The sequence below is a fragment of the Camelus dromedarius genome, chromosome 12, assembly GCF_036321535.1.
Source record: "Camelus dromedarius isolate mCamDro1 chromosome 12, mCamDro1.pat, whole genome shotgun sequence".
Taxonomy (NCBI): Eukaryota; Metazoa; Chordata; class Mammalia; order Artiodactyla; family Camelidae; genus Camelus; species Camelus dromedarius.
Genome location: NC_087447.1, coordinates 48272875 through 48287215, shown reverse-complemented (window position 1 = coordinate 48287215; position 14341 = coordinate 48272875). Strand labels below are relative to the sequence as shown.

At 36.9% G+C, this 14341-nt stretch overlaps 1 protein-coding gene across 1 annotated transcript in view; it reads right to left on the bottom strand.

The window, feature by feature from the left end:
* MRPL48 (mitochondrial ribosomal protein L48) overlaps positions 1–13841 on the bottom strand; it is a 41395-nt gene extending 27554 nt beyond the window's left edge. The window contains exons 1-3 of the mRNA XM_010989357.3: positions 13705–13841; positions 5612–5664; positions 2991–3028 (exon numbers count right to left, since the gene is read on the bottom strand). Coding sequence (XP_010987659.1) covers positions 2991–3028; positions 5612–5664; positions 13705–13725 — 112 coding nt within the window. The 5' untranslated portion in view covers positions 13726–13841. The remainder of the gene's footprint in view (positions 1–2990; positions 3029–5611; positions 5665–13704) is intronic.
* Between the last annotated feature and the right edge of the window lie 500 nt (positions 13842–14341).

Below are 14341 nucleotides of genomic sequence, written 5' to 3'. Positions count from 1 at the left end.
GTCTGAGTTCCCTTCATTTAACCTCCTTAGACCTCTTTATATCTTTTACTTCCACCTCTCCCTGTACATTTAAATCAGTAAGAAAAAGATAATCACTACTATCAGGCCCATCCCTTAGGGAGAGCAACTGGCCCACATGAGAATACAATGGATAAAAAAGAACAAGGCACTGCTTCCTACTTTTCTTTTCTGAACACTATAATTCAATTTTGAAACTTCTGACTTTAAAGATATCTCAAAGACCCATGAAAAATGCCAACAAAGCTGTGTCCTTTCAAAGAGAATTACCTTGGCATGCTGACATTAGTGAGTTAGTTACCCTGGGTCTTGGAGCCTTCTAGGCATTGAGATTCCCTGACTACAATTGAAAAATGGATAAAGGAAAGGATACATGGCCAGTAAATATATGAAAATATGTTCAACCAACTAGTAACCAAAGTCATACAAATTACAATACAAGGGTCAGAAATTTTTAGCTTATGATATTAGCAAATACTAAAAAAAAAAAAAATTTAATGTTGATGACTATATAATCAGGGATTCTGAAATACCAAAAAAAGTACAAAACGGTGCAATCTTTCTGAAGAGCAATTTAGTAATACATATCAATAGCTTTAAAAATGTGCATTTCCTTTGACCTAAAAATTCCACTTTTAGAAATGTATCCTATGTAAATAATCACACAAGGCCACAGGTCCTAATGTACAAGGATGTTTATCATCATGTTGTTTATACTGCAAAATTTTGAAGAAAACTTAAATTTCTCCAATCAGGAAACTGAGTAAATTGCTATTATCCCCTACCCCTCTTCTCAAAAGAATCTTTTTTCAACAGCATTTAACATGCCCTATTTGATCCAGCTTTAAAAACAAAATAAAACAAAAAACTACCTCAGAATTAGTTAGATATCAGATATTAAAATATACTACAAAACTATAGTAACCAATAGTATTAAAACAGCTTGGTACTGATATCAAATATATAGACAGATCAATGAAATAATACAAAGTTAAAACACAGTCTAGATCTATCTGGAAACTTAATATATGATAAAGGTGACATTCTCAAACCTATAGGAAAAGATGGATGTTTCAATAAATGTTGAAACAACTGCCTACCTATTTGGGGGAAAAAAACTGCATCCCTACCCACTGCTAATTCCAGATGGACCACATATTTAAAGGAAAAAAAAATATCAGAAGATAGTATGAAGGATTAAAAAAAAATTTTTTATGAAGGATTTTTAAAAATAATCTTGGAGTAGAGAAGATCTTTCTAAGCTTTCTAAGCATGAAGCAAAATCTAGAAATCAAAGATTAATAAACTTAGCTATATAAAACTTTTAAACTTCTACCCAGTAAAAAACACAAGCACAAAAGTCAAGGGATAGATAACTTTAAATAATACAAAGCATATATGATAGAAAAATGCTAATTTCTTTACTACATAAAAACTATATAAAAAGTTCTTACCAATCAAAAATGAAAAAGCAAACAATCCAAAAAAAAATAGGCAAAAATATAAACAGGCAGTTCACAAGAAAAGAAAAACAAATGGCCAAAACAATATGAAAAGATGACAAACTTTTTCAAGAAATGAAAATTAAAATGTGACATAATTTTCACAGCAAAATAATAAGATGTTTTGTAAAACCCAGTTTTGAGGAGAAAATAGAAATGTAAATTAATACAACTTCTCTGAAAGGCAATCTTACAAGCCTTACCAAAATTTTCAATTTACAATCCATTAACTCAGCAATTTTAATTCCAGGAATTTATCTTACAAATATATGGGAACAAGTTTATAAAGATGTATAAAAATGGTTGCTGCAGCATTTTTTGAAATAGCAAAAACTAAAAACAACCTAAATATCCAGCATTAAGATAGAGTCATGCACACACATAATATATATGTTCATATATGCATTAAACTTTCCTGAAAAATACATAAGAAACTATCAGGGGGAGGGTATAGTTCAGTGGTAAAGTGCAGGCTTAGAATGCATGAAGTCCTGGGTTCAATCCCCAGTACCTCCATTAAATAAATATATAAACCTAATTATCTGATTACCCCCTAACCAAGGGGAGGAAAATAAAAAGAAACTGCTATCAGGGCATACTGCTGGGAAGCAAGACTGGGAAATAGGAGAAAATTCAACTTTTCATTACACGCTCTTTTGTACAGTTTATTTCTACCATATGCATGCATTTAAAATTTTTAATAGTTGATAATTTTAATACATTTTTTAAAACCTTCCTCAGAAAATACATGGATTCAAAATGAACTCTGTCTCTGGTTATAGGGTAAGGGATGAGACCAAGACTAGGAAATAAAAGGGTCTTGAAAAAAATCCTTATTTTTCATATACAAGAAAAAAAAAAGTCCAATAAAATGTTAATAATTGCCAAATATGGATTTGACAAATCACCTTTAAAATTTTAAAATAATTTTTATATCTTTCAAAATTAAAAGTGCAACTAAGAGAAAAATAACAAGTAATAGGGTTGAAACAGATTGAGATTCATGGAATTAATCAGATTGAATGGACATTCATTTTGGATAAAATACTGTAAGAGAAGCCTTAGCCTGGTAGATGATGGACATGAAAGGCAGATCTGGAATAGTAGCAATAATAATAATAATAGCTACCTTTTTTGAGTACTTTACATGTTTTATCTCATTGAATCTTCAAATAATTCACTGTAGTTTGTACTATAATTCTCATTTTTTAAAGTGAGGAAGCCACGCTACGGAGAACAGTTAAAGGTCACAGAAGGGTATGTGGTAGAGTTGGAATCCAAACTTACTACAGAGCTCTTGCTGTTAACCACTTTATGTTCTCATCCATTGTACTATTCCACATGAGCGGTAAGGATTTGGTCCCAGCCACTCTTCTCAAAGATAAGTTAGGCATCTTCCTAGACAAAATTATGATAGAGTGATAAGGGTCACTTACATCAGGAAGACTACATCAGGACATAATTGCTCACCTGCAGAACAGATGGGATTCTCTCCTGAAGTTCTGAACCTAAAAAGAGGGAGACAGTATGTTGAATATAATTAGACAGCCACATTTTATTTGCACAGCTACCAAAATCTGTATGCTTCTCATTAAGGATATGCCAATGCTACATATTTCCTTATTCTTTCCTTCCTCTCTTTCCATAAACATTATTAAGTACCAACTATGTGCCACACAATGTGTTAGGTCCTGAGGATGCAAAAGTAAGTAAAATGTCTCTATGGTCTAGCTGGAAGAGAGATATGTAAACAATGTGAGCCACGATATAGTGCTGATCCAGAACAAAAATATGTACAAGATTTGGTGGCATACCAAGGAAAATGTGGTCATTTCCACCAGGAAGGCGAAACTATTTGAGCTGAGTTTTTAAAAATGAAGAACTTGTCTTGATTATTTAACCTTACAGGAAAAGCATTCTAGGCAGAAATATGGAAGTGGTACACCTGGGGAACAGCGAGAAGGTGGATGTGAGTGGCACTTAAGCAGCAGGGAAGGGGACAGGGTAAAAGAGGTAATCAGGGGCCAGGTTATGAAGATCGCATCCACTGTGCTAAGGAGTTTGGTCTTTACTCTGCATAGGCAGTGGGAAGGTGCTGGCAGAATTTAAACATGAGAGTGATATGATCAATTTTCAGTTTTAGAAAGTTAACCCTGCAGCAGGTGAGCAATGAATGGGAAGAAAGGAGACTGAGGCAAGAGAACCAGTGAAGCGGTTCTTGCAGTAGCCTTGTATTATTAGAACACGCTCAGGGAGGATGGAGAGGAAGGGACAGCAGTGAGAGCCAGACTGGATACAGAAGCCAAGAACATGGAGGAGAATAATATGGCTGTTTGGCTAACTAAGTAATTAGAGTATTTTAGTTCAGCATTCTGAGAGGCTTTGAAACTGAATTGTGGAACAAGTTAGAGACAAACAGATCTATGATTAAGGGCTGACTCCACCATTTCAAAACTGTGACCTTAGGCAAGTTGTTATATATACCTATCTCATTTTTAAAATGCAGATAATTATATAACTTCATGGGACTGAAAATATCTTAAACTCTCTGAGCCAGTTTCCTCTTTTGTAGAATGACAATATTTATATTCATTCTGTAGTATTTTTGGAAGATTAGAGAGGACATATAAAATGCCTAGCATGGTGCCATAGTAAATGCTTATTGAATAGCTGATTGATTAATGACAGAAAAATAGATTAAGATGGAAAGGAATAAGAGGAGAAAGGCTTCAATAAATATAAAGGATTAAAGAAATTATCCAGGCTCATGAGTGCCATGTGGTCCAGGAAGATATACAATTCACTGTGTTATATCATGTGGCTGCCACACATAAGATAGTCAGTGAATATCTGTAAAATAGAGAAATAATTAAACTACCAAGTTCATTACTATCTAGAGAAAAACAATAGGAAGTAGCATACTGTATATGCAGAACAGTGAAAAAAAAATTTAAGGTTTGAATCCTAACTTTAGCTCATATCAGCTGTGTCATCTTAGAGCAATCGATTAACCTCTCTGGACCTCAGTTTTTTATGTATAAAATTGAGATGACATCACCTGTTTTACTAGGTCACCATGATGATATATTCATTCATTAAACAAATATTAATTTAATGTCTATCTATGTGCAAGACACCATTCTAGGCCCTAGGGATAGAGCAGTAAACAAAATTAACAAAGTCATTATCCACATGATGCTATATTCTAGTAGGTTGGCAGGGAAGACAAACAATAACATATGTATACATGGTATCAGATGGTGTTACCTGCTATGAAGAAAAATAGCAAGATAAGGGGGCAGAGATTGACAGTGGGGAGCTATTTTACATCAGGTAGTCAGGAAAGGCCTTTCTGATAAGATGAAATTTGGACACGAACTTGAATAAAGGGGACAAGTCATATAGATATCTGAGGGAAGAATGTGCAAAGATCCTGGGGTGGTAGAATACTTAGATCATCAAGAAACAGAGAGGTAGCCATTGTGGCTAAAGCTGAATAAGTAGTAGTATACAATGAGGGAACAGATTATGTAAAGCCTTGTAGGCCATGATAAGGATTGTAGATTTTATTTTGCATGAGATGGGATACCATTGGAGAGTTCTGAGAGACAGAAGTGATGTGACTAACCTGACTTTAAAAAAATCACTCTGGTTTTAGTGTGAAGGCTAGAAGACAAAAGTAAAAGCAGGGAGACCAGTTATGAGCGGAATGAAGATAGTAACGTAGAAAGGATGAAGAGCTCGTCCCCAGCAGTTTAGCAAAACTGAAAGCATGAGACCTGAAGCGAGGAGAGAAACAGTGTGATTCCATATATATTTCAACAGCAAAGCTGACAGAATTTGTTTAAGAATTGGATGTACAGTGAGAGAAACAACAGTATCAAGGATAACTCCAAGGAATTTGTCCTGAGCAACTAGATGAACACAGTTCTCATTTACTGAGAATGGGGAAGGAGTAAAATGGCAGAGGAGATAATACTTGAGACACTTAGAAAATACACAAGTGGAGATGATGAAAGAAAAATGCTGTGCGACTACCTAGCAGAATGCAAATATTAGCTGTATTTAATTACTGTTATTAATATCCTTACCTTAAGAGGGAAAAGGATTGCTGAAAAATGGTATTGTTCCTCAGACACAGCACCTATGGCAAAACAGCCATGTTAGAACAACCTTAAGCATTAAGCATTCACAAATCTCCAAGTACCTCTTGACAAAAAGGCTAGAAACCCACAGTACACAAACCAAAACGGATCCAAAGGCTTTTGTCTAGCAAAGAAGCTGTCCTACAGTTAATACCAAATATGCAAGCAAACCAAGGTCATCTTTCCTATTCTACCCACTACAGAAAATGTTTGAAAAACAGCAGCCCCTTTTTCAGCTGCTTTAAAAAAAAAAAAAAAAAAAAACCCTATTTCCCATCTCCAATCTGATTTACTTCTTCTAATATCTATCAACAACTATTATGCATGTACCAAGCATGGGCACTATGCAAGGGGTGTTCTGAACTCTTCCCTAATTCTCAAAACACTGCAAAGCAATTTTACAGGTGAGGCAACTGAAGCCCACAGAAATTATGTTCCAAGAAATTATAGCTAATAAGTGGCTAAGAGGACTGTTTCATTCCAAAGGCTATGCCTCTATTACAGCACACTGCCAATAATAATAATAATAATAATAATAATAATAATAATAATAATAATAATAATACCACCAACATGAACAGAACAATAATGAGAGGAGCCAGATACAGTGGCAGCTTCCCTCTTTAAGCTTTCCCCCCAACAACCCAGTTTCTTCAATCTCACTCTGCCCTACTGGCATTCACTCAAGAGATCAGTGGTACAGCTTTACTAAAGAAGTATTAACTTAGAGATCTTTTTATAAAGTAACTAGGTAACAAACACTAAATATCCTTAAGGTCCCACAGCATAAAGGGAAAATCCTGTCCATGACGGGTAACAATTTCAGTTCCTTTAACATGAATGTGTAAAAAGCCTATTATGTGTAAAAGCCATCAAAAACAGAGGGAAGTCTGAAGACCTGTCATAAACAAGAGGAGCATAAGGACACATGAGTCTAAATGCAATATAATATCCTGGATGGGATCCTAGAACAGAAAAAGCACATTAGCTTAAAAAAAAAAAGAAAGAAATATGAATAAGTATGGATTTTAGTTAATAATAATATATCAATATCAGTTCATTAATTATGAAAAATGTACCATACTAATGTAAGATAATACTAGGGAAAACTGGATATGAGGTATTTGGGAATTCTTTGTACTATCTTTGCAACTTTTCTGTAATTCTAAAACTATTCTAAAATGAAATTTATTTTTAAAAAGCCTCTTATGGGTCAACTACTATGCTGAATATTAAAGGGAATATAAAAACAAAATGTAACAGCATGGACGAACTGGAAACATGCCAAAGGAACAGGCAAAACCTATAGAGGAGGAAAGACTAGTGATTACCTAGGGCTGGGGGGTCTGGGGAGCTGGGGATGACAACAAAGAGATATAGGGTTTCTTTTTGGGGTGATGAAAATGTTCTAAAATGGACTGTAGTCCATGCTTGCACAACTCTGAATATACTAAAAACTGTTGAATTGTATTCTTTAAATGGGTGAATTGTACAGTATATGAATTATATAAAGCTGTTTAAAAAAATGTAAGCACAATCCCCATCCTATAGGAGTTCTAAGGGCTGGAGGTATGGACATACATTTGTATCAAACAGCAAAGCATTACCACATGCATTATATGATAAAGTCAAAAAGGTGGTACAAACAACAAGCATCTCTGGCAGGGAATCTAGGTGTTGATGGCCAGGAGAAGTTCTCGGCTTTAGGGGTGTTACAAATATTGCTGAGAATCTGCCAAAGTCATGAACTTTCTCCCCAGATAAATACATATAGACAGGGATATACAAAAGTTAGCCACTCTCCTTTAACAGAGTCACTGCAACTCTTAACATCACCCATAGACCCCTATGATAAACCAAGAGATCTTCAGGGGCAAAGGTTGCATCATCTTCCTCTCTGGTACACTGTAGACAATCAAGGTGGTTTTAGTAAATAAATAATTAGAAAGAAATGATAGAAAGAAAGAAACAAAGAAACAAAAGAATGAGTGATAATCATTGCTACAATTTACTACCCATATTTATTTTGTTGAGTACCTACCATGTGTCTAAATCATAATTCCCTTATGGGATAAGTATTATTATCCCATTTTACAGTTGAGGAAACTAAGATTAAGTAATTTACCCAAAGTCAAACAGCTACTATCAGAACAAGCATAGGATCTTAGATTTCTCTAACTCCAAAGCCTATAATTTTCCTACCATTCTACACCCTCTCTCCCATAAATCAATGTGTTAGTGCTTAGGAAATCAGGGGGGCAAATTGACCAAATTTAGGAAACATATCCCAGAGAATGTGAGGTCACAAAAGTTGGGAAGGATATGAATAGATAGAAGGAAGGGCAAAGTACATAGATGATCCTAAAAATCACAATTAAATCAGATACTAAAAGACTTTGTAAAATATGTGTACAATAGGCTTAACCTAATATCGGTCAGCATAAAAGACAGAGTAGGAAACTGGGAACCCCAGGAGATAGAAGCTCTAGCCAGCTCCCCCACCACCAGTCACTATACCTTGGCTAGTTATTTTCCCCTCTCTGGAGTTAGAGCAGATGACTCTGAGGTCCCTCCAGGCCCAAGATCTATCAACCATGACTAACAGAATAGAAATCAGAGTGAACAGTATATATTCTTAAATGGGTCACTTCATACAGAAGAGGTATTGGATGAGAAGAAGGATCTAGATGAGACTGATTTTTTCCTCACTTTAATTTTTCAGATTTCTGAGTCTTTACAATAGCTATGGACTTAATTATCTAAAAGCAAGGCTTAAGGGTTGACAACTTTCTGGAAGACATTCAAATTGTGGCGTGAACTCTCCCTTTCAGCTCTGGGAAGTGTGCTTCCTCTCCCCTGCAATCCTTGGCATTATTTATCAAGACAAAAGTAATCTATTTTGGGACTGTATCCACAAATATTCCCTCCTCCAGTCAGCAAATGAAGAGTGGCTTGAGCTCTGAAGTAAATGGAAGAGGAGGCTGGTGACGCTAGTGAATGAATGAATGAGGACACAGCTACTGCAGTGGGTTACAAAAATACTTGTCCCATGAGCTCGGGAGGCAGGAACCGGGAAAGGACTACACAGCTACTTAAGAACTGAAGTTACAGGGCAAAATCTATAGTGTGTGAGTAGCTTCAGACACCAAAGCCCTGGGGTGGGTGGTGACAGCAATGGGAAAGGGGCCGGTGAGGCAAGCAACTGAGAGCTGTTTTATTAATATTAACAGAATATATTTGTATATTAACAAACATTACTTAAAATAGCATTGTAGTATACTATCACTTATTGAGTACATTCTTTGTGCTAAGCACTTTGCATGTACAATTTCCATTCATCTTTACACCAATCCTCTGTCAGAGGCATTGAGATAATTGCCTCTATTTTATAGAGGGGAAACAGAGGCTTATGTAAATTGCCCAAAGTTACAGATTTGGTTAAGAATTCAAACCCAAGTCTGACTGAATCCAAAGACCATGTTTTCCATTCTGCCATGCTAGCTCCCAAAAGAATAATATCAATTTAATATCAGTACTAGGAATAATAGCCTCAATAACCCTACCATTTGTTGAGCACCTGCTATATGCCAAACATCATTTCCTCTAATTCTCACAACCATTCTGTGAAGTAGATATTTCTACCTCCATTTTACTGTGAGGAAACCAAAGCTCAGTGTCTGATACAACTAGCTAGTGACTTAGCTTGTGGTCTAGCTGACCTTTTCCTAAGTTCTTTCAAAAGTGCTTTTGTTTGCAGTTTTTTCCTTTGGCCATTCCATTCTCCTCTGAATATGTTTAATACATTGACTATCAAAGTCTGGCTTTGCACTGAGTCCTTATGGCAGTTAGGAACACAGGTTATAGATTCCAACGGACCTGAGTTCTAATGTCAGCACCTCCATTTTACCAGCTGTATGATCTTTGGCAACTCACTGAAGAAATACTTGGCCTCACATACTGTATGATTTCACTTATATGAAATCATAAGAACAGACAAATCCATAGAGACAGAAAGTAGATTAATGATTACGAGGGGGTGAGTAGAGGGAGGAATGAGGAGTGACTGCTTATGGGTACAGGGCTTCTTCTTGGAGGGATGAAAATGTTCTGGAATTAGATAGCAGTGATGGCTGAACAACTCTGAAGACCCTGAAAACCACTGAATTGTTCACTTTAAAAGGGTGAATATCATGGTATGTGAATTATATCTCAACTTTTTAAAAAATGAAATAAATATCTGACTTCACAACATAACTGCCAGATGACACTTCTAGGCAACGGTGAGCTCTGTTAGGCCCAATTCCCTTACTTCCCCCAGGCCTAAGTTCTGTTTCAGAATACCAATGGTCACTGAAATGTAAGTCCAATCCCCTACTGTCTCCCCAACTCTCATCCCCATACTTCTCTGCATTCTCTCCCTCAATCCAAGACCCATTGCTTCTCTCCCTTCCAATTTTCTCTAGGTCCTCTGGAACTCAAACCATATTCTCATTTTAGGGCCTTTGCACATATTCTCCCCATCTAAATTCTATCATTCTTTAAGCCTTAGTCATGTAACATCCTCAAGAAAATATTCATGACTGCTCAGACTTACTTGAATCCTGCTGTTACATACACATATAGCACACAAAATCTTTCTTTTGTGGCATTTATCACAATTAGTTAAGTAGTTATATGTTTAATTAGTCTGTCTCTTTTGCTAGAAATATAAGCTCCACAAAGACAGGAAATTGCTATATCCCAGCATCTAGCATATTCTCTGGAACATAGCAGATGCTCAACAAATATTTGCTGATACAATTAATAAATCTCTCCAAACTTTATTTCCTTACCTCTAAAGAGGTTATAAAGATATTTACCTCATAGAGTTGTTGATAGGATTAAATCAGATAACATATGAAAAGGACTTAACAAGTACAAGGCACATTGTTAATAGTCAAATTCACAGCAGCAATGATAATAATGGTGATTGTTCAGCTCCTTATTTATTAAATAACATGTACCTTAGTGTGTGACAGTGCTGAAGATACAAAATAGAAAAATAGCCCTGTCCTTCAGATCTAGCAGTGAGCAGGAAATAGCCAACTTCTTTATCATTTTCCTGGACTTTTGGACTTCCTGCCTGTCTAGGCACTCTAAAATTTGTGTCTTCCTATTTCATATCTTTTTATATCTTCTTAATTCATGTCTGTTGGTTTGTCATTTGCTTCAATCCTCGCTGCTTTTTGTTCATATGAACTCTGCTCCACCTTGGCCTTCAATGTTTTCTCTTGAAAACACCTTACTATGAAGTCAGTCCCCAAGATTGCTCCTTAAGGGCTGGTAAGGCTGGCATACCTTTTGTGATCACCATCTATCCCTTAACCATTTCCCTGTGGTTCAACAATATGGTAATCCCTGAGAAAAGAATGGTAATCTCAGGGTGCACGACAACCAGATCTGAGCTTGACACTCCAGGACCACCTAGTTTCTGTGCAAAGTGACTCAGCAGATGACTTACTACCCATTCCCTGTGCATTCTGACTTCCACAGATACCATTCTGTTATCTTGAGCAATTAATATGTTTTCTGGGGTCTGATGACTATCAGCATTACTGTCTTAATCAGATCTACATGGCTTTACAACTTCTGTTGATCCAAAGAGATATGTGATTCCACCAGTTTTATTCCAGTAAAGGTGAGCTTCTCACTCATCTAAAACTTGAGATGATTATAAGCTAGTAACTTCTTAGGGTCCCAAGAAAAGAGCACTGAGCTAAAAGTTTGAAGTTCTAGTCCCAGATCTACTATGTACCTACCATATAGTGCCAACATTTGTTCATTCACTTATTCATTTAATATTTATCAAGTATTTATTATCAGCCAAGTACACCGTAGGCTGGGTACATACAGACATGAAGAAAATTAACCTCCCTACCCTCAAGTTTTTCTTTTTTTTTTTTCCAATTTTATTTTTTGTTTGCTTTATTTATTTATTTTTACCTGAAGTGTAGTCAGTTTATGGTGTTGTGTCAATATGTGGTATACAGCATAATGTTTCAGTCATACATATACATATATATTCATTTTCATATTCTTTTCCATTATAGGTTACTACAAGATTTGGAATATATTTCAAGTTTCTCTAATGAGGAAAATAGATATACAAATTACTTATTACATTGCAGTATGAGATCAGTATAATGAGTTATATAGGTTACAAAGAAGGGAAGGACTGACAACTGGGAAGGTCAAGGGAGGTTTTCATTCCTCATTTCACAGATGAGGAAAACCAAGATTATTATCAAATTAGGGAGATGTAAAAAATAAAAAAAGGAAAGGCAGTAGAGTCTTAGGAGGGGTAGAAAATCCAGGCTCCAGTCTCAGTACCATGACTTAAGAGACTGTTGACCTAAGTAAGGCATTCATTGATTCAGGCATTCGGTGGCATATTTGAGAACTTACTATGTATTAGACATTGTACCAGTAGCTTCCATCTCCTCATCTGTTGTGTCTGCCAGGATTATCTCATAATATCATGAAGATCAAATGAAATTATGCAAATGAAAGCACTTTATTAACTGTAGAATAACATTGATATTCCTATTTGTATAGTCCTTCACACTTACAAAATACTCCTACCTTACATTACCTTCTATAATCTTCAAAACAACTCTGCATGATAGGCATTGTCATCTGCATTTTACAGGTAAGATAGTGAAGCACAGAGAGGTCAAAAACCTGCCTAAGGTCACATAGCTAGCAAGAGATAGAACACAGGTCTGATGAAAATTCCATGTATTTTTCTTATAAATAATATAAATGTAAAGTATTAACTAACACTTCCAGACAGACTGAGAAAGTATGGTCACAGGACTGCATATGATTAGGTGCCAGAAGATAATACCAGCTAACAGTTCAAAAAATAACCAAGCATTTTGGCTAGAATGGTCTGAAAGGTTGTTAGGAAAAGATGAGAGCTGAGCTGGGCCTTGAATGATGGGGCATTTGGACAGGTGGTAGGAAAGGTGAGGGCATTCCAAGTGAGAAAGCTCCACAAGATCAAGGATTAGGAATTCAGCATTTGGCAAATAAAGTAAGTACTAGTAATTACTTTAGGGGCAGTCCCTGAATATCTCTAGGTTTGTTTCCTTAAGGTCTCAAACCTCACTTCATCCTTAATGAAATAACTCAATGTTGTTCACCTTAGCCAGACTGTGAGAATTTGGCTAGACCTGGTGAAAGGATAACAGAAAAAAAAAAAAAAAAATCAAAGTTTCAAAAGTTAATTGTTAAAGATGGTCAGATTGGAAGCTCCATGCTCCTGGTCTAAGAGATTTGATCTGAGGAATGCTGAAAGAGAGAGATCAGTTTTCAAAGAATACTGGTTTTGGCCATTCTAGATTCCTGAAAAGTCCATGGAAATCTGTCATTAGGCCATCACCTAAAGATACAATGGCATATAGGGCCCCTCTGAGTCTGATGCCACTGTTCCCTTCCAGGCTCCTTTTTTAACTGACTTTACTCTTGCATTCTGCCCTACTGTTTTGGCCAGATAGTGGCTCATGCGGTTTTACTGTAGTCACTTAACTCCGGTTTTGTAAGTAAAAATGTAGTTTATTATTACTCTTCCCTGTCGCCAAGCAGCCTCAAATTCCCAAAATGTTCAGCAAGTTAAAACAGCATTCTTAAAAAAAATTCTGAAAGTTGATGACTTAAAGCAAAAATAAAATGACCTATTCAAGGTCATATATGTTATTAAGATCTATCCTGTAATGATTCCCATTGCGGGGCTCATCTCTTTCCAGACCAATGGACCGCGAGGGTAGCGCGGTGGGGGTGTGGCGCTCGGGTTAGCGCAGCCGAGTCGGCCCCGGGAGGAGACAGGGGAGTTCAACGCTCTGACTACAAGGCGCCGCACGTGCTGCCGGGAAGAGCCTTGTTCTCGCTCAAGCCTCTTACCCGGATGTTTGCAGCGGCGTGATAGCCCCGCGGCCACCTCCCAGCTCTGCTCTCCTCACCACCTCCCCTGCGCCCAGCGTGCGTGGAACCTACGTTACCTTTCCCAGAGCTCCGTTCATCTCTTGCTGCTGCGTGGCCTGTAATTATGCCAGCGAAGATCTGCCCAAGAAGGCGCGTCCCCTGAACGTCTGAAAACACTGACGGAACGGACTCGATCCGGTCCAGGAACAATATCCGACCGAGACTCAACTCCCGCAGCACGTTGGTTCCGGCAGCTTCTGAGACTCAGTGTCTAGAAATCCCCTCAGACTCTGCCCTCACTATAGCTCAAGTGTCACCTTCACTGTCATTTCTGCGGGCAGAATTAATTGCCATCTCAGTGTTGCCCCACTACTTTACACACAATTCTGCTATTTTAAATGCCACACTGTGTATTCATTATTTGTTACTTTCTCCCACGTTTGCGAATTCCTCAGGGACTGAAATCCTCTGATTAATTCTTTCTAGCGTCTAGCACAAGACATGGAGCTCTGACTTCTAACCTCTATTTAAAAACTGAGTGACCCTAAGCGAGCCTTTCTGACATTCAGTTGCCTCATAATAATTGATAACTATTTTTTTTCTGAGTGGCCCCTATGCACAGTGCATTACACTCAGGGCATAGCTTAATTTATTCCTCATTATAAACCTGTTAGATATTATCACTCGATTTTACATATAAGGGTATTTCAAGAG